Source organism: Acinonyx jubatus, chromosome A2 (genome assembly GCF_027475565.1).
Source record: "Acinonyx jubatus isolate Ajub_Pintada_27869175 chromosome A2, VMU_Ajub_asm_v1.0, whole genome shotgun sequence".
NCBI lineage: Eukaryota > Metazoa > Chordata > Mammalia > Carnivora > Felidae > Acinonyx > Acinonyx jubatus.
This window is the reverse complement of record NC_069383.1, coordinates 136,074,701-136,096,439: the sequence shown is the minus strand read 5'-3', so window position 1 is coordinate 136,096,439 and position 21,739 is coordinate 136,074,701. Positions and strand designations below refer to the sequence as shown.

Sequence of the window (21,739 nt, the reverse complement as noted above, 5' to 3'; positions counted from 1 at the left end):
TCAGGAAGGAAACAATTACAGCGATGATTGTGATTTAGGTCTGTTTTGCCTAGAAGAGGCCTTGGACATACCAAGCTTCAAACCCATCTCTGCTTTGACCTTAACTCTTCTTATTTTTATTTTTATTTTTTTTAACGTTTATTTATTTTTGAGACAGAGAGAGACAGAGCATGAACGAGGGAGGGTCAGAGAGAGAAAGGGAGACACAGAATCTGAAACAGGCTCCAGGCTCTGAGCTGTCAGCACAGAGCCCGACGCAGGGCTCAAACTCACGGATCACGAGATCATGACCTGAGCTGAAGTCGGCCGCTTAACCGACTGAGCCACCCAGGCGCCCCAAGACCTTAACTCTTTTTAGGTCTCGTTTTATTCTCTTGCTGCTACCCAGTCCTTTCCGCCCGTCACTGTATGGGCAGTATGATTTTTACGGAGTTCAAATTGCCAAGCTGCCCCCCTTGCTTAAAAAGCTTTCACCTTTGGAAGTGAGAGCTGTGGATCTTGTCCCTTGAAAAACCCATATGCATATAAACGTTGGCATAGATTCTAGGTTAGGAACCTCTGGACCATGAGATACAGTCTGAACTCTATTACTAAGATGGTGCCTCCTGCCTACATTGCAACTTTCACCCATTACTGCTATGATTTCACCTTGCTTAGCAATCACACTGAATTACACAACATTTAAGAGTGTGACGTCTGGCCTCGGATTCTGGCTCTATCACTGACAGGTGACAACAGGTGTGTTATCTAACCTGTGTTTCAGATTGCTCATCTCCAAAATGGGAATGATAGTAGGATCTCCTTCATAAGGGGGTTTTGAAGATTAAATGAATGAATACATAAAAAAGCACTTATGGTCATACCTGGCACATAATACACATGGAATAAGGATTAGCTACTTTTTTAAGGATTAGCTATTTTTATTAGCTGTACGGTTTCACGCATTTGCACATATTATTCCCTCTATCTAGGATGCCTGTCCACTTGCCAATGCCGGCTTCCTTTCACCGATTCTACTTGAGTTTTCAGGATGTATTCTAGCTCACCACCCTCGTGAGAACTTCCATGGTTTTCTGATAATGCGCTCTTGCACGTCACTCTGTTACTCGGTGTTGCTGTGTACTGAGTTTGTAATTTGCACTTATACGCCCATTTGCACATATGCTCCATAAGGTTAGCAGCTACGTCCCTCTTGTTTACTAGGCCCTGGCTTTCACAACTGTACCTGGCATATGGTAGGCTCCCACTAAGCACTTGTGGAATGAATGGATGAATGAATGAATGAATGAATGGATGGATGGATGGATGGATGAATACTTTCTCTTTCAGGGAGAGAAAGGCTCATGTGTCTTGAACACAGGTTTGTGAATCTTCAAAGACCTATTGCCAGCGCGGGGCTTGGCACGTGCACAAAACCGCTTTCTGAGTTGATCTGAGATCCAATCAACTTAGATTCAATGAAATATGTTTAGCGTTGATTGCATGATCATTACCTTTGGAGGATTTTTTCGACTTAAGAACAATGATCAAATATAAAATAAATACATATAAAAAAAGAGATGAGCTTTATTTATTAAAAAGTCTTAAGTTAAAGCTTTCCTCAAAATACGCTCAGATGTTTGGGGACCAAACAAGACGAAAATCTCCAAAGCCAGAGAACTTGCTAAGACCTGTCCTCCCACGACCCTTCCAGCAACAACCCCTGCTCAGCCACCCTCTGCACGCATCCTGTGTCACCACATGATACATACAAGAACAACATGGACACAACTCCTCTCCGTCTTGGCTGATAAACATTCATCAAAGAACACAAACTTCTCAATAGGGAAGGGAACAGAAAAAAGAAATGAAAAACAAAGAGGAAGAGTAGTTTGGTTCAGTAACGTATTGTTTTAAGCACGTGAGGCCAAATCACTGAAATCCTGAAACCGAAGATGAAATGGAGCTCCGCAGCTAACCAGAGTTCTGTTCCTTCAAAGCTTATGCCTTTACGGAAACTCTGCTCTACAGAGGTCAACATCTAATGTTCAAGAGATATAGTTAGACAGCACAAATTAACTCCTTAAGTATCATCGCAACTCCACATCGGTCTTTGGGAGTTCATACGTTAAGGAGCTCTTAAAAAACAAAAACAAAAACAGAAACTCAATAATAACTCCACAGTCCTGACAGTTTATAATGCATATACAGTTGGTTCACCTGCATCCTTTTGATTCTCTATTTGAAAGAGAGAGCACAACAAGGAGAGAAGAGAGAGAGAAACAAGAACACATATGCAGGATTAATGAGCAAATGGACCAAAATGCCCCCCACTTGTGTGTGATACATGATATTGGAAGGAAAAGGTTGCCCTGGGGTTCCCACCGCCCCGAAGTGTGGGGGCCAGCAAAAAAAGGCTCCTTCACAGAGGTGGAAAATGCTGCACAAATAGAAAATTAGTAAAATTAAGTTTAATGTGAAATCAAGCTATGAAACATACACGAACTCTCCAAGTGACAATTAAGTCAAATGTTCTAGCCAGAGCTTAGAGGACAGGGACAAGTCAAAATCTCCCGAGAGAATAAGGAAAAGCTTCCCAGCTTGAGAGAGAACAGACAGGAGGCATACAAGATCTAATTTTTACACAGGATGGACCACCTTGTGTGATCTTATACCCGTAATAGTTTCACATCTTCAACATGGAAAGGAAGGCATGATTTTGCCTCAGCTATCCCTTTTCTGACACCTAACGCATTGTTCCCGGCCTAGCGGCTACCTTTTGATTGTGTACCAGTGACAAGCACTTTACAAATTGGGGTTACACACAAGCAAAGTAAAAATGCATTCAGGTCACAGACAGAGAATAACTGAAAAACTTACGGACAAATCTGAGTTTATCACAAACAAATGGCTTAATTGTCTAACCTGTTTGAGGCTGATAAAAAGTGACTGAACTTCTCACACTGGGTTTCACAGACAGAATCAACAGACAAGCCAATGCTAAAAAACTTGAAGCAAGGAGAGTGAGTTGGTTTGGATCTGGATTTTCTTGAAATAATGAAAACGGAAAGAGTGAAGACAGCATGGCGAGGAGGCGGTAGGTACTCACGAATGGTTAAATCCATCACTTGGGAGGCCAAGCAGAAGACAGGATGCTCATACATTTCTCTCTTTTTCCCTATAAAAGAGGATTTGGGCATGCAAGAGGCTTAGGTCAGAGGTAAAGAGGTTAAAGGTCATAGGTTAGAGGAATACGTTACATTAGCTCAAAGGAAAATAGCCACAGAGTATTTTGGGATAAACACGGGATAAAAGAAAAAAGGAGTTTCAAAATTGGAGATCTACTGGATTAACCATTCAGCATGCCGTGAGTCACGAGAGAGATTGTGACCATGATTTTACACGTCTCTTTAGAATTGTTGGCAAGAGTACAATGACCAAAAACATCATGAGTAAAGGGAAACAGAATTTCATTGATTTAAGGCTCCAAGATACTAAGGATTTCAGACTTTAGTATCTAAGGCTCTTGAGGTATTTCTTCATAAACATAGTCTCCAGCGATATCACTATAACTTCATTCCCAAATTCTCAGGGGACTAAGCTGTGGCTCAAATGTAAAAACGTAAGATTTCTTTTCTGAGCATAGGATCAGAACCTCGTAAAAGAAAGTTGTTTGGTAGTAGCATCTCCAAAGCTGCAGTGTCTCAACCTACGGTGGACTATGTTCATGAAAGAAAACCTGATACATGCAGCCAGAGGATGTTGGGTTGTCTGAGTTAACAATCCCAGCATGCTTTGAAATTGGTGTCACAGCCACTTTTGCAGAGGTAATGTCAAAAAGTGGCTGAGCCAATCACGGACAAGGAAGGAGAGAAGCGGAAGAGAGCAGGTAGTGTGGAATGAGGTACTTCTCTGAAAAGAGAGTTGGAAAAAAAAGATTGGTTTCTTCAAAGAATCCCCAGACCTAAAAGTCACAGTGCAAAAGATAATTAACACAACCAAGAAGAATTGAGGCACAAAAGGAAATTACAGATCAGCTGATCTACTTTGGAAATGAATGCATTTTTACTTACAGATCTTAAAGTTTGTTTTTGGATATATTTATCTGAAAGAAGAGAGCAGATCTTACCGAAAGACTAGTAATAACTAGACCAAGGCCTACGAGGCAGCAGCCATGGCGACCGGACGTTTCTTGATCCCATCCCATCTCTGGCCTTGCCTAGAATTATTAGGTACCTGGTTGACTTTACCAAATACAACCAATCATTATGTCCTGGGAAGGTAAATGCTAGAACAATTATTTGCTAATATAGCCCTTTAATGATCTTCTTGTTCCTCTATTTTTGTCACTCATTACCAAGTCAAGAGTTGATAAACATCCTTTTAGTGCCCAATTCTTAAGTGTTTCTCCCTGGGTGCATAGCAATGAATTCATTACCACTGGTACACAATTTGCATTGTCAGACAGACAAAATTGAGAGAGGGAGGACATGTAATGTACAGAACACTGCGATTTGACATGACCTTAACCTAATTCTCTAAGGAAACAAGGACTTCGGCAGGGTAAGTGATAGGGTTTTGGTGGTTGATTAGGTCTTTTTTTTTCCCCCCAGTCAAGTCCTGAAGGCAGACAATGGGCATTTGCTGGTTTTAGTCAGGTGTTTCACATGTGAGAGAACATCAGATTCCAGAATGCGGACACACTGAGTTTTGCACACAGAACTTCCACAATTATACACTTACACCACTGGTCAAGTTGGGTGTGGTTTTCAAATCACCCTATAGCAGCCAACAGGGTAACAATGAAAAGTGATTAATACCTTTGCAAATGAATAGGTCCCAAAGAACCATATCTTCTCAAGTAGAGTTTACTCAAAGTGCCTTTTGGGTGATTACTTGGTCATCAGTGCCTGCTTCCCTAAAACTTGAGAGGGCAGTGGTAACAACCATCCTAGGTCTGGAGCAACAAGAAGGAATGAGATCTAAAGCAAACCAGGAGCCATCAGAGACAGCTGGACACCAACCTGCCATCAGGTTTGAAAATGTTACCCAAAGACAAGATATTCTCAAGGGGCAAGAAAGAGTAAGCAAAAATCTTGATGTTGTTTTGTTCAATGCTCGTTTTACCTCCAAGGCTGTCAACAATGGACAACAAAGTGCTTTGTTTTCCTCTATTTAAAGAAGGTAGCAGTCCCACAGAACCTCTTCTTAGGAAAACATTACTCACAGAGCAAAGTTAATGCCGACACAGACTCTCAAAAGGACCTTCGTTATCTGATAACATCCTATATTCATATTCTTCCCCTCAAAAGACTGCTGCCTGAGCCCCTGTTCTTAATTCATTTATTTGGCCGCAGCCAAGGAAGCTTTCATATTTCAAGTGCTTTCAGGTTTCAATTTAACATATTCAGATGGACCACTGTTTTCTGGTGCCCATTAGAAAAGACAGACTCTTCCCCAGGGAGGCATACCAAAATTTAAAGAAGTAACTGGGGGCAGAAGGGAGCCTTACCTTCGATTTTAGCATATTCTGAGAGCCGGGAGTAGTTGACTAAAGCAGCCTGCTCTAGACATTTCCGGATGACTGTTTTTACCTCCTCTTGTGGTACGGGGGTAACAATATCTTTCATCAAAACCTTTAGGTGGGAAAATAAAAGATTCTTAAGATGGTTCAACCAAATGTGTTACTCATTTATGTTTCTTAAAGAGCTCAAGTTTAAAACGAGCTGTGAATGCCTCCTTGTGACTTAATACTGATTGAGAGCCATCACTAAACAGAGTTGTAATGCACAGTTAGGATGGCAAAACCCATCTATGAATCAAGGAAGGGCCAGGAACATATCTTCAATATATGCTAACTATTTGGGAGTCTGGAGATAAAATATCTAGAATTTTGGCAGTTTCCCCACGTTTATTCTGGTATTTGATGAATGGTAAGTGAAGCCTTGAAAAATGACAAACTAGGTCATTCAGCCATAATATTTCATTACAATCATGTTCATGTCTATATATATGTAATCTGTCTTTTACTTCCATTCTTACCCTTTCCAAGAGTGATAGAGTAGCTTTTAAAGCCCCTTCAGGTCGACCGAATGGAAAGCAATACCTAAAAAACAGAGAACATTCTTCAGGTTGCCCAAATACATTACATTTCAGCATGAAGTATGCTGCAATTTGATTCCTATAGCAACTCTTTCTGAGGAACAGAAAATGCTTTTTATTTTGTCACGTTGTGTTATGTTAATCTGAATTCACACCATATATGTGTGTATATAATGTATATATGTGTATGTGTGAATAATGACTAAAGAGGGACTCTGCAAGTGTCTGCAGCAGAAAAGAATATTTAGAGTGATGGCATAAGGCTCTGTTTAGATTTCTATTGTGAAGGAAAACCATTTGTTAGCTCACATGTGACCTTATATATTATTATAGAGACCAGGAGTAAAAAAAAAAAAAAATTAGTTAAGACAGGCTAAAATCCTAACATATTTACTCAAATCTCCAAAGGCTTTACTAGAGGAAATGAAGGAGTGTATTTTGAGCAAATTCATGCTTTTGCTAGATGTACTTCTTTGACTGCAGTTTTTAATTGTCATGGGGTCTTTTGTTACTGGCAATACATCTTGCATATAGCGAATAATCAATAAAAATTTATCCCAGAGGATTTTGATGGCACAGGAAGAGCTAGGTCCTGTACTCCTAAGAGTTCCATTGACTATTTGGGGCTGTCACAGGCCTTTTGAGCCACTGTTCCTCATGGTACCAGCAGAGGCTACTTAAATTCAAACTATCTCCTAGGTGTGTGTCCAGCTGAGTGGTCTGGGGCAAGTTCCGTAACTCTCTCAGCTTTGGTTTAATTTTTATTTGAGACTGTGACAACGACCTTACAAAGTTGTTCTGGGAATAAAAAATCGAGTTAATGCCTAACCAGCCGTGAGTCCTGTATCTTGACCCCTAGGAAATGTTTAAGAAAAAGGATCAGTTTATTATTATAAATGTTCTTACTATTTTTGAGTTACTATCTCAGGATCTCTAGTCTACAAGCACCAGTGCAGCGATAGAAATGTCTAATTTGCTGCAAGGCAGAAGCGGGCTATGTGGTGCAAGGCTGGACTTGGACCTGCTCGCTGTGTCAAGGGTGCGGGGTAGAGTCAATCTGCCAAGGCAGATCTAAGTTTCCTTCTTTCCCTTAGTAGACGGCTAGCCCTGTTTCTGAGGCAAGAGAGAAGGTGGACACTCTCATATGGATCCCACTGCCTTCCTTCCCTGTTCATGTGATCTGATTGACAGGAGTTTTCACGGGTTTAGGAACCTTGTAGAAATTTCACATTCAGCTTCTTAACAGAGATGTAAAAAATGGATTGATGACCAGGGTCAGCTTGCAAAAGGAGGGCTCTGTTCTTTTAGTGGAAGTAGAATGAGCTGAAGATGTCAAAGTCTCCTGGCTATTGTGGAACCCTGTCCTATTGGTTTTCATTTCCATTCAGTTACCTTTTTTTGTTTTTTTAGAGGGATGGAGAGCACAAGGGAGTGGGGGACAGGTGCAGAGGGGGAGAGAGAGAGAGAGAGAGAGAGAGAGAGAGAGAGAGAGAGAGAGAGAACGAACCCCAAGCAGGCTCCATGTTCCCGACATGGGGCTTGATCCCACAACCCTGGGATCATGACCTGAGCCGAAACCAAGAGTCAGATGCTCAACTGAGCCACCCAGCTGCCCCTCAATTCAGTTATTTCTAAAGATCCAACATGTCACTGACAGGTTAACAGTTTTAGAAAGTCAAGCCCTTTATTTGCCCCACCCCAGTCTCACGCTCTTAATTAACCCCTCAACCCCAGATCCTTACCTAAAATGTGTAATCTGATTTTCCAACAGAACTCGGAGTCTCTCTTTGATTTCTTCAAAACGTTCCTTCTCTTCAACAGTCACAGTTCCGATTCCATCAGGCCTGAAAGAAGACATGTCATGAAGTGACGGGAACCTCATACACTGACATCGTCAAATCACATCTCTAGCAGGAGGAAACTGTCCACTTCAGAAGAACAATTACAATGATCGATGTGACCTTAGGAGAAGTCCTGCTTTTCAGAGGTGGCTACTAAAGGGCATGGGGTATGCTGGGGTTATCTTTTGGAGACATTTGTAGTACTGTCGCTCATTTATTGTGAAGTGGTAAAATGTATAAACTGGTGGCCAGAAAGTCCAGTTTCTAGACCTTTTGTTTGGCTCATAGCTTCTTAAGATTTTTGAACTATTTGCCAGCATTTTTTTAAAGTTTGTTCGCTTGTTTGTTTATTTAGAGTGTGCGAGAGGGGCAGAGAGAGAGAGCATGCGCACGCGAGAGAGCGAGAATCCCAAGCAGGCTCTATTTGTCAGCATTTTTAAAAGTGTATTTATTTACTTAGAGTATGGGAGAGGAGCACAGAGAGAGAGAGAGAGAGAGAGAATCCCATACAGATTCTATTTGCCAGCATGTTTTAAAGTTTATTTATTTATATAGAGTATGGGAGAGGGGGAGAGAGAGAGAGAGGGAGAGAAGAGAGAGAGAGAATCCCAAGCAGACTGCACATGGTCAGCACAGAGCCCGATGCGGGGCTCAAACCCATGAACCATGAGATCATGACCTGAGCCGAAGTTGGACACTTAACCGACTGAGCCACCCAGGTGCCCCAATTTGCCAGCAATTTTTAAAGTTAGGAAAGTTCTACAACACAATTCTTTTGAAAATTTGGAACAACTGGCATTAACTGGTGAGTAACAAGTAATAGCTTTTTAACAGGGGCAGGCAGTTAACTGTCCACATCTCTCAATTGTATTAAATATCTCTCTTGTAGGCACTTAGGTTTGGGACTCCTGAATTACGCACACAAACTTCTAGAAAAAACAGGTGCCTTGTAAATATCTGTCGTTTTTGGTGTTAAATGTTCCTAAGTGACTCAATATCTAGCTTATATTACAGATGTTCAGATTCTCTTAAGCACTAATGTATTAACTGAAGAACAAATTATAAGACATTGGGGAAAGTGAAAGACATTGATGAAAGAAATTAAAGAAGACACAAATAAGTGGAAAGATATCCTATATTTATGGATTGGAAAAATTAGTATTGTTAAAATGTCCAAACTACCCCAAGCCATCTACAGATTTAACGCAATCCCTATCAAAATTCCAATGGCATTTTTTTACAAAAATAGAAAAAAAAAATCCTAAAGTGTGTATGGAACCACAAAAGACCCAAAGAGCCAAAATAATCCTAATAAAGAACAAAGTTGGAGACGTTGCAATTCCTGACTTAAAAGTGTATTACAAACCTTTAATAATCAGAACAATATGGTACTGGCATAATAATAGATGCACAGACCAAGAGAACAGAGCTGAGAACCCAGAAGTAATCCCTGCATGTATGGTCAACTAATATTTTAGACAGGGGAGCCAAAGATGAACAATGGGAAAGAATAGTCTCTTCAATGAATGATGTTGGGGAAAACTGGATATTCACATGCAAAAGAATGAAACTGGACTCCTATGTTGCACCACTCACAAAATTAACTCGAAATGGATTAAAGACTTAACCATAAAACTTGAACCCATAAAAATCCTAGAAGAAAGCATAGGGAAAAAGCTCTCTGACATTGGCCTTGGCAACAATTTTTTTGGATACGACACTAAAAGTAGAAGCAACAAAAGCAAAAATAGACAAGTGGGGCTACATTAAACTAAAAAATTTCTGCACAGCAAAATATAAAGGTAACCTATGGAATGGGAGGATATACTCCCAAACCATCTATCTGATAACAGACAACAGAAATATAGAAGTCATAAAATTCTATAGAAAAAACCAAATCATTAAATTAAAAAATGGGCAGAGGACTTGAATAGACAAATGGACTTGAACAGTTTTCCAAAGGAGACATACAAATGGTCAAAAGATACATAAAAACATCACTCGTCATCAGGGAGATGCAAATCAAAATCACAATGCGATATCACCTCACAATGGCTAGTATTGAAAAGACAGCAAGTGTCCGCAAGGATGTGGAGAAAAGGGAGCCCTTATGCACTGTTGGTGGGAATGTAAACTGGTGAGGCCACGGTGGAAAACAGTATTGAGGTTCCTCAAAAAATTAAAAATAGTACTATCACATGATTTGGTAATTCCACATCTGGGTATATACCTGAAGGAAAGGAAATTACTTTCTTGAAGACACATCTGCACCCCTGTGTTCATTGCAACATTATTCACAACAGCCAAGATATGGAAACAACCGAAGCGTCCACTGATGAATGAATGGATAAAGGAATTCATGGATAAATATATACATGATGGAATTATTTTTATATGATGGAATATTATTCAGCCATAAAAGAAAGGAAATCCTACCTTTTGAGACGACATGGATGGAACTTGAAGGCACTACGCTAAGTGAAATAAGTCAGACAGAGAAAGACAGAAACTTCAAGCTCTCACTTACATGTCTAATCTGAAAAAGTCGAACTCATAAGAATACAGAATAGAATGGTAGTTGCCAGAGCCCAAGGGCTGGCAGAAACAGGAAGCTGTTAACTAAAGGGTACAAACTCCCAGCTATAACATGAGTAATGGTACTGTATTTATATACTTGAAGGTTGTTAAGAGAGGAGATCTTAAATGTTATCGCCCACACTAAAAAATGATAATTATGTGAGGGGATGTAGGTGTTAATTAACCTTGTCATAATAGTGATTTCACTATATATATATATATATATATATATATATATATATATACACACACACACACACACACACACATATATATATACACACATACACACACACACACACACACACACACACACACACACATATATATGATCAACACATTAGATACCTTAAACTTACACAGGTTATATGTTAATATCTCAATAAAGCTGGGAGAAAAGAGAACAAACCACTTATGATGCGTTTCCATGCTAGTGAACTACTGGTCATTTTAATAACAAGAAGGACCCTAGCAAATATAAGTAAATTCCAGTTTAAACCCAGTATTCTCATATTTCTAAATCGCCATCAGGTTTCCACACATTTTTCCTATTTGCTTTGGACTGTTCAAGTTGAAAATACAAAAGGAAGCTGCATATTTATAGCCCCAATTTATCTGTGCCAAATTAGACGTGGGATAATCTGACCCATTCAAAGACTTCAGCTTCCCAGATCCCATAGTGACTTGTTGTGACTACTGGCTGAGCCAGTTTGCAGATTGGCGTGTCACCATGAAACTTCTACTGGAACATTCTTCAGTTTGCAAATGGGAAGTCATCTTGAGACCAAACAAATGGTCTTATTTATAGGTCTTCTCAAGGATCCAGCATAAGTTGGGAAAATCCTGTATACTAGACCAGTCTGACTGCACAAAAGACTTGGCAAATGACAGCAATGTACCTCCTGTTAGAGGTTAATTGGTCAGCTTCCCTTCTTTATAAACACTAAAAATTCCCCACTTGGAAAAAAAAAAAAGAAAGAAAGAACAAGAAAACTTCCCCTCCCCCACATTATTAAAAACACCCCTTAACAGTAAAATTCTATAAAATCCATTTCTTCACACTCCCCTGAACTGCCCTGAAGAAGGCCAAATGGTAAATATCAGGTAGGATGTTGGAATATGAATATGTCTTTATTTTCATGTTTTCTTTTTTTTTTTAATTTTTTTTTAACGTTTATTTATTTTTGAGACAGAGAGAGACAGAGCATGAATGGGGGAGGGACAGAGAGAGAGGGAGACACAGAATCGGAAGCAGGCTCCAGGCTCTGAGCCATCAGCCCAGAGCCCGACGCGGGGCTCGAACTCACGGACCATGAGATCGTGACCTGAGCTAAAGTCGGACGCTTAACCAACTGAGCCACCCAGGCGCCCCTATTTTCATGTTTTCTAGATAAATCCTAAATGTTAATTTACAAAGTTTATTTAAATTTTTTTCAAGATTTTTTTTCAGTAATCTACACCCAATGTAGGGTGAGAACCTAAAACCCCAAGATCAAGAGTCGTATGCTCTATTGACTGAGCCAGTCAGGTGCCCCTATTTAAAATTTTTTACATATGAAATGTCCATATGTAAATCTGCCCATATGTGAATCTGTAGCTACATCTCAGGATGAATTCATTGGCCTCCACAAAACATAGGTGATGCTTTTTGGTGTAGTAACTTATGTTTATAATCTATAACTTTCTATAGCTGTGGTTTTTCTATTTAGATTTTGTTTACACAAAATACAACTCGCTAATGCACTGAACACGTTTATCTGATTGGCGTGTGCACATACTCGATTTGGGAAAGTGGGAGCCATTTTAGGAATTTTGTTTCTTAGCAGGGATCAGCCCAGAGATAAACGCTATTAAAATATAATTTACAAATCAGAAAGGGGCTTACAGATCACGGGAAAAAGCATGGAAATCATTTAACATGGGAAGCCCAGAGACGCATGTGGCTATTTTTAGGAGATAAACCTTCCTGAAGAAAATCATTCCTCACTCAGCAAGACTTCTAAGGCAATTATTAGGCAATAAGAAAGTAACTTTTAGATTTGTGTTTGAGATGATAAAAACTAAGCATTGAGGGTGTGTCTGGCCTTCTCAGTTAATCCTCACTACAAAGGGTATTATTACAAACATAAAATTCAATTATGTTTCTTTCCCTTTTGTTCTGATGATTCACAGTTGTGATTATTTAAGGTATCAGCAGCTTCCAATTCCCTGACAACCTCCGACTACTTTCTCAACACTATTAATCTCACTATTCTAAAAAAGTAAATGACAAAAAATTATTATTGTAGTCTTTCCTTAAATTTGTTTCTTGGGGCCCTTGGGTGGCTCAGTCCATTAAGTGTCTGACTCTTGATTTTGGCTCAGGACATGATTTCACACTTCGTGAGATCGAGCCCTGTGTCGGGGGCTGTCAGCACAGAGCCTGCTTGAGATTCTCTCCTCTCTCTCTCTCTCTCTCTCTCTGCCCCTTCCTCATTTGCACTCTCTCTCTCTTAAAATAAATAAATAAACATAAAAAATTTGCTTCTTAATTGCCTATGTCAGTGCAAATAGTTTTAACTTAAAATGAATGCAACTAAGTTTATGTCTGTAAGGTAAATAGTACAGAATTGACCAACAAAAATAGGTGATTTAAAAAGTCATGATTTTGACACCGAATGCAAATTTCTTTGTAACTGCCAGAATTGCTCTGAAATGGTACTGGGGACAGACGATGTTATTTTACAAACTGAGGAAGAGACAGGCAGGAATAATACAATTTATTAAAGATCACAGGTGGTAACTCTATCAGTTGAAAAGTAAAAATATTCTTTTTTGTTTGTTTAATTTCACTGCATTTTTTAAAGTTTATTTATTTTGAGAGCAAGCTAGCGTGAGGGAGGGCAGAGAAAGAGAGAGGGAGAGAGAGAAAGAGAAAGAGAATCCCAAGCAGGCTCCACACTGCCAGCTCAGAGCCCCAGGAGGGGCTCAAACTCACGGACCATGAGATCGTGATCTGAGCCGAAATCAAGAGTTAGTTGCTCAACTGACTGAGCCACCCAGGTGCCCCTCATATCATTATTTTTGAAAATTCTGTCAAGTACCAATTTCTTTTCTGTTGTTCCCTGTAATTTGTCAATGGGAATTATACAGGCTTAGATTTCTATGGGTTTGCTTCATCAGGGTCACCAGTTGTGGGTTTGGCTTATCACGTTGGGGTCACCAATTGCGGGTTCGGCTTTTGGCTCTGTCCAGCAAAGCCAAGGACAGCAGAAAGGGTTACTCAAGACTCCGCAAGTCAAGAGAGGTGAGAGGGAGGCTAAGGGAAGTCTCCCCAAACTGCTCTCAAGCTCCCGTATTTATTAGGCATAAATTATAGGGAAAAAACATTGGGCAATATGACAGTGGTACGGACCAGTAAGAAGTATAGAAACCATGCAAAACAACAAGGCCTTCCCAAGACTACACAAGCGCAGATGCCTAAACCAGGATGGAGGACAAGATAAGATATTCCATAGATAACATGGTCTAAGGAGTTCATGAGCACAGTAGGGACCCAATCCCTAAACACACATTAACTAGACATTGGTCAGCTGTTTTCAGCATGGCCAGAAATCAGTGTAATGGGTTCCCTATAATCTCCTCAGCTAGGACATAGCTAATTTGATTTCTCACAAATTTCTTATTTTTTTATTTAAAAAGATTTTTTAGTATAATTTATTGTCAAATTGGTTTCCATACAACACCCAGTGCTCATCCCAACAAGTGCCCTCCTCAATGCCCATCACCCACTTTCCCCTCTGCCCCACCCAATTTCCCACAGATTTCTATGGAGCTACTAACTGAAAATCCTGGCTCAATATTTTAGGGAACACTGTTTTCAGAGAAGCAATAAAATACTTTGCCTAGAGTAGTGGTCCTCAAACCCGAGCATGCCTCAGATTACCTGGAGGATGGGGCTGAGAGTTTGTTTTCTAACAAGTTCTCTGATGCTGCTGGTCCAAGGAGCCCACTTCGAGAATCTCTGCTTTAGATCAAGAAAATATCTTGTGGGTGGCTCTTCGAGTGGTTGAAAGGGTAGGTTTGATTCAGGATTCCCCAATTCCTTTGGATTGGAGTGAATCTGGAACCAGAGATCTTCTCCAAGCAAGAGGGTCCACTTATAAAGCTACGATCCCTTCTGGAAGTGGTGTATGTGCTATTTCAAAGTGCCATCCCAGGCAGTGCTGGTTGCAAAATAAGTAGAGGAACTGTATTGGTGTCTCTCAGAAGCCCTGCTTGTGTGTGCGTGTGCGTGTGTGTGTGTGTGTGTGTGTGTGTGTGTGTGTCTTTTCTGGAAACATTTGGAGGTGATTCTATAATTGTCATAAAACTGGCTCTGCATGGTGTTCCTTTCTCCATACTTTTAACACTTAAGGAGTCACAAAGAATGAGAAAAGAGAGATAAAGCTGGATTTTAAATTCCAAACGAGCAAATCCCAGGCTGAGATGTGTCTTTACTCAGAACATGTGTCTAGGAACCCTGAATTTCCCATTCTTCTGTGTCCTGAAGGGTGCCTTTCCTGCCTTCTTGGTTTTTGGCTTCTTAGCACCCACTGTCACTTCTTAACACCTGAATGTCCTTCAGAAGAATGACCTTGCCCACACCGCGCGTACCCTTGGGGAGAAGAGTAAACTGGGGTCCTGTTTCCTGCTGTTTATATACTGAGGGCCTTCCCACAAGCCAGTCCCCTCCTCTTATGGACACTGTGTGTCTAAGCTGGACTGTGACCTAAGCTCAGTCAACTGGACACACTTTTCTGGAACCTTTATGTTGAGTAAATAACGCAAAGATAGAAGAAACAGGTGGAATTGGCTCGCCCTGGCAGCTGTGCCCTGACCAGACAGACTGTCCTCACAGGTCAGTAGTTCTTAATCTTTGCCTATACTTTGGAACCATGTGACAGCTTTGACAGTCTCATCCTCAAACTCTGATTCAATTCACGTGCAGGGGGATGTAGACATCCCCAGGTTATCCTAATGTGCTGTCAAGGGTTGAGAACTGCTTTTGTCCTGTTTCCTACCTTTCCGTAGCTTCCTTTTTTTTTAATGTTTATTTATTTTTGAGTGTGAGTGGGGGAGGGGAGAGAGAGAGGGAGACACAGAATCCGAAGTAGGTTCCAGGCTCCGAGCGGTCAGCACAGAGCCTGACGCGGGGCTTGAACTCACGGACTGCGAGATCATGACCTGAGCCGAAGTCGGATGCTTCACCGACTGGGCCACCCAGGCGCCCCTCTGTAGCTTCCTTGACTCCAGTTTTCACCTCAAAAACGGAGAGGATCCAGACTTAGTTTTTATTACTTATACTGATGTGAGTTCATAAAGCACTATCTCCTTTTTCCTAGAAGGAGGGGATATGCACATCATGTAGTAAAATTGTTCGATGCCTTTGAATCTAGCTTGAGAATCTCTCTCTCTCTCTCTCTCTCTCTTTCTCTCTCTCTCTCTCTCTCTCTCTCACACACACACACACACACACACACACACACAGCGACAAGGAAATGTGGTTCTGGGCCTCCGGGTCCACCTAACTGCACACTGGCTAACAACTCACTTCTAGTATATCATGACCCTGCAAACTTGAGACAAGGTGCAGGTCCAGTGCAGTCATTTTTGGAACCCCATGAGGGACAGGAAGCTGTCCCACCTGCAGGCCACCACTGCCACCAGAAGTAGGTCTCTCTGGCCACAACAGACTATATCACTTCTGACACAACGGGCATCTCCGGAATCCACCTTTCAAGTTTTCGGCAAACCATTTTCTCACTGTCCTTCACAAAGTTGACATTTTCGGCTGCACGACAGGAAAGATGTCACGTCGGCTGCTCTTCAAGTCCTTGTCACCGTGGTCAGTACCAGTTCTGTCACCTTCACTCTCCTCACACTCGCCCATCTTGAGCCATGTCACAAATAATAATTTATCTAGAGTTGTGTCTTTTTTTTTTTTTTTTTTTTGTCAGACTGAAACTACCACAACCCAGCCACCCGTCTTTCAAGTTACTAGTTATGCACATTGTTCTCCCTCTCCCCAAATGCTTCGGAGCTAGACCTTGTTAAGGGATGACTTTTATAGGAGGGATCTCATATGATTAAGAACTAGGCTTTTCATGTGAAACGTTTTATTTTGAGATTTGAAATTAGGTGTGAAGAATCCAGTCAAAGAAATCAAGCGGCAACGTGTTTCGTGAAAGTGACCTCATCTCCTTGGATCGTTCAATTGTCCCCCCACACCCAGGTAAGCACACAGATTCCTAGCATCTTGTCACCCTGCTGGTACAGTTCTCCGCATTGTGTTGAAAGCTCGGCCGCAAAACCCTTGTTTGGAAGCTGAGCTATCTTTTCAAGAAGGTCAAAGCTTACAGCAACGGATGTGTTCTGGTATTGCATCTGTTTAGTGATCAAGTGTAGAACCCAGGTGTGAGAGAATATGTATGGGTTCAAAAGGCAGAAGAGGGTCTGGTCCACTTCTCTGCATACAGCCAGCTTTAAGCTCCAATCACTACCAACAAGGGGTAAAACTCCAGCTGAAGTGGGAATATACTTTCTCTCCAAATGCAAATGTCCACATATGCTGGTGCAGGCACCGTAAACATGATATATTCTCTCTCTCCAAATGGATGCATGCCTGCAGACCGCATTATGGATCCCTGAAAATGTCCTTAAACAAGCATGATAACTGAATCCTACTTGCTACTAAATTGTTCCAGCCCAGAAACATGAGAGCTTAAAGGGCCAGAGTGGGACAGAGTATCTTAGATGGTTCTTGCAATGCTCCCTAAATAGAACATGTAGACCAAAACACTCTCTTAACCTCTCTCTCTCTTGAAACGGATTTCCCCTAGCAACTCTTTATCCTTACAACTTTTAGAATGATACCTTTGAATTTAATCCAAGAGCGGAATATTTTCTTTTGTCTCTTTCAAGCAACTAGTAACTACAAATTCAAGATAACACCACAGCATTATCATCTCAAAACAAGACATCCCTGCTTGCTCATCTGGATGGCTTGTATAATCTCTAGGTTAATTATACACTGTAATTAGGACTCTCACATCCAATAGTCACTGCTTCATTATGAAAGCCCAGCCTTTCCCTTTCCTCCCCTCTCCCTCCAGCCCAAGCCCCTTTTCTAATTATGCCCTGATGCCCTGGGGCTCAGACACGCTGCTAAAACAAATATATCAAAGTGTTTGTATCACAAAGACTAAGATAGGAAGCAATAACAAGCAGTTTCTACAACCTTACAATTGAAGGCATTGAAGCTTCTTGACGTTGGGTATTATTAATTTTTAAAAAAAGGGTTGGAGGGGGCGAAAATTTATCAGTGAGATCTTCTCTGACTTGTTTTCTGTTTTTCTAAATATGTAGCTAAAATCCAAAAATGTCAGAAAGTATCTTTGCTCTCTATAAATATGGGGGTGATTGAAGTCTCTCTCTACCGATCAAATCTCAAAGAACATGGATGCTATTGATACAAGGACACTAGTTAAGGGGATGGTCCAGGTGCTGAATGAAGGGAGAACCCAAGAAGTGACTACAGAAGTCATATAAAATATATGCTTTGGAGGAAAGCATGTATTTCTTATCCCAGAGAGGGACCAATTTCCAAAATTGGTACCACATAGATTTTTCTCTTTGAGGAATAAGAGAAGAGATGGGTTTCTTTGTTTCCAGACAAACATAGACAATTAGGCTTTGGATTCTATCCTCAACTCCCTATGTATAGACTTCTGAGTGGTCAGACCAGTAACATGTGTGGCGTTTTGGTATCACACCCACCCTGGAAAGTATGTGACATCTGAAAATATGCTTTTGCTCCAGTGAATTCATCGAACATAGGATGAGGACACACGCTGAAATTTTAGAAGGGAAATTCATATTACTTGATGGTTTGCCAGGGGACAGAAAGATTGCTCTGATGGGAGTTAATTCAACACATTTTACAAGATTTTATGTCTGAGTTGGAAAATCTGCTCTTCTCACGGGGAAACTTTCCTTTAGGAATGGAGTCACATGGGTTAGAATTTAGAATAATCTGAAAAGAATTCCTCCTTGGGGTGCAGACTTTTACTTGAAATGTGTTTGGATTTCCTCCCACCCCTTCTCTTACAAGTACTTCCACTTGGTGAAGCTGCTGCTTTAGAATTTAGAGAGCATGACTCAGTTACATGCAAGGCCAACACCTGCTCAAAACTGGAAGGGTGACGAGCCACATATATCTGAGTACACTAATGTCATGTGTAAGTGTGTAACATTACATCAATAACGTGGGGGCCACTGTCATCCCCCATCCACACCTGCCTGCTACTCAAGTGCCATATTCAGAGGTTGGTAAAACAGAACTATCCCTGCTACACACTCCTCTCTCCCTCCTTTGGGGACAGAGAGTTAAAAAGCACTAGATATAATATCATAAGGAGTGTACATGTGTGACAGACAGAGGGAGGAAGGGATAGAAAGGTGAGATTGGAGCTAAAAAGAGACATTTACATGTGCAAAAATTATGGATTTGCTTCCAGGTAGGCATTCACAAAAAAGGAATGAAAGAAAACATTATGCAACATGGCGTGGGAGTGAGGGACCAACACTGGACATGGTGTTGCTGTGGTCCACAGGAGAGAAGACAGACGCTTGAACTCAGTAGTGGCAGTGAAGAAAAGGAGAAGTGGGTGGGCTTAAGAGATACCTAAAGGCATTGATAGGGCATAGTAACCGAAGCCTTGTGAGGTGCTGAGGGAGAAGGAGGAAGCAAGGACAACTCCCATGGTTCTGCTTGGGGAAGCTGGATGGATGGAATTACTCACTGCCTTAGGGACACTGGTGGGGCAACAGAGGAGAAAAATGAGCTAACTGGATTGTTCAGTACTTCAGATCTAACCCAAGGGATCACACAGTCTCTGCACACAGGCAGCACTGTGGCTCCAGACACGTCTCCCGAAAGAATCCTGGGACATGTTTTCAAAGATTTTTAGAACTCGTGCTCTCTTACATCTGCTTGCCGACTCATTAATCTATGCAGCTTATTTTGGATTGGGGCGGTTGGCATTATGGATTTGTTAATTGCTGATACAATGTACTTTCTACACAGGCCATATGTGAAGAGCAGCACTGGCATTCAAGAAATGTTAAATAATAATGTAAATGAGAAAAATTTCCAATCCCAATAATAAAGGGATCCAAGGAACATTGACGCAACTTGCAATCATCGGAGCTGTTTGATTGCCTTGTCACTGCGGGACAGTGACCAAAGTGATGCTAATCTAAATGTCATCTAGAAAGAATACTAAAAATATTATGGTGAAAATTAAGTACTGCAACCTTAGGAGCTGATTTAAAAATTAGAAGATATAGAGATTTACATCTGTGGGTTTTATGATCGCCAAGTGCAACCAGCTGAACATACTCACATTTTCTTTTTCTTTCCCTCTCTCTTTTGAGAAAATGGGTTGTTTTTTTTTAAAGAGCCGGCCCAAACTAATGTTCCCTCAATCAGCAGTTCTTAAACGTTGCTACATATTAGAATCACTAGGGGAGATTTTAAAAACATGATACTTCGGCCACATCCCAGATTAATTAAATCAGAGCCTCTGTGGGTGGGGCTATGGCATCGGACTTTTTTAGGCTCTCCAAGTGATTTCAGGGTATAGCCAAGTTCGACAACCAAGGCCTTAACTAAGTGAGATCTGAAGAACAAATGCCTTAGAATTACCTGGGGAGGAAATGATTAAAAGTACAGAAGCCTGACTCCATCTAAGACTTGCTGAATCAAATTATGTCAGGATGGGATCTAGTATTCTCCATGTTAACAAGCTCCCTGTGTGATTTATATGCACACTACAGGGTGAGAACTACGGCACAAGGTGAAAATCACTGGTGGCAACTCTTATGCCTTTAGACACAGGACAAGTTCGTGTAAAAGAAACAAAAGACCCAAGTAAAAAGGAGAAATTTAAGCCCATCATCTGGGAGTTTGGTTTTTTTGGACTTTGTTTACAGAGAGCTGTCCTGTGCATTGTCAGATATTTAGAAACATCCCTGGCCTCTAGTCACTGGTGACGATAGTACCACCCCTTCCCTAGGTGACAATTAAAATGTCTCCAGACATTGTCAAATGTCCCCTGGGATAAAGGGTCAAGTCAAGAACCACTATTCTAAAAGATGCCAAACATGTGGATGGTTCCATATCTTCCAGTGCCTGGAATTATAAGCAGCAGTGATCTTCCTGACTGACCAGATGTGTCTACTTTTGATTCGATGTTGCAGATTCACACAGGCATAGTTTTTCACAAAGATGTGGCTCAGGTTTCCCGAGAAGGTGGGAGAACCTGAGTCATCAGCAGATGAATGGCCATTAATGATTTCCAACTGCAGCAGGAAAGGGCTCTCCCTCCACCTCTGGGTATGCTGAGTTATTAATAGGTAAAAAGTTAATGATTATGTAAAAAGCTATATTTTACCTAAAGCTGCTTGTGAAATGGCAACAGGAATGGCTTCTATTGTTCAGTTAAATTCAATTAAAGGGCAATTTGTTTCCATGAGTCATGACTGCCTTCTTAATCTGGGCCAAAGAATAGATAACCTTCACATGCAAATAGTGTTCATCCTGGTTAAAAAAAAAAAAAAAGTTGGGAAAATGGTTTCCCCACACCAAAAGGTTGTTCATTAATGCTCAGAGGAGACTCTGCTCTTACGTGGTCTAAAACTCCAGATACACTCTGGCTTCCTTCACAAGGCCAAAATTACCAGGTAAGCCATATTGATTTTGGACATCTTTAGGACAAAATTAGAAAACTCTTTAGTTAATTCAGATGACTGTGATAGTATCCAGCCCGGAAATGTTGAAACTCCTCTCAAATGGCTGAATTTGGCATCTTACACCAGACACAAATGCAAGCTCCAAAGTCAGACTATGTGTTTTGAACTGGGATCACACACTTATTTGCAACAGAGTAAGTGACTGAACTTATCTGAGCCTCAAACTCCTCATCTGCTACTCATCTGCTAGATGAAACAAATAATAATATTTCCCTGGGATGTAATAAGGATAAGATGAGATAATAAATCTAAACAGCACTACACACAGTCCCTGGCATAGAGCAAGCACTTACTAAATGGCAGCAATTATCCTTAATTTAATTAAACTTTACTTATGGAATATGACAGTGGCTTATTTAATTTGTTATTATAATCTATAGAAGATAATTTTAGAGTTTGACAGGATA

At 40.8% G+C, this 21,739-nt stretch overlaps 1 protein-coding gene across 17 annotated transcripts in view; it reads right to left on the bottom strand.

The window, feature by feature from the left end:
- The window catches only part of CADPS (calcium dependent secretion activator), a 474,516-nt gene that overhangs the window by 112,124 nt on the left and 340,653 nt on the right, over positions 1-21,739 (bottom strand). For 5 of the 17 annotated variants that reach the window (XM_053219142.1, XM_053219145.1, XM_053219134.1 and 2 more), the window contains 5 exons: positions 7,824-7,925; positions 6,022-6,085; positions 5,492-5,615; positions 3,089-3,157; positions 2,200-2,217 (listed from right to left, as the gene is read on the bottom strand). In XM_053219142.1, the coding sequence (XP_053075117.1) occupies positions 2,200-2,217; positions 3,089-3,157; positions 5,492-5,615; positions 6,022-6,085; positions 7,824-7,925 (377 nt within the window). The remainder of the gene's footprint in view (positions 1-2,199; positions 2,218-3,088; positions 3,158-5,491; positions 5,616-6,021; positions 6,086-7,823; positions 7,926-21,739) is intronic. The other 12 variants (XM_027039150.2, XM_053219139.1, XM_053219141.1 and 9 more) reach the window with 3 other exon arrangements.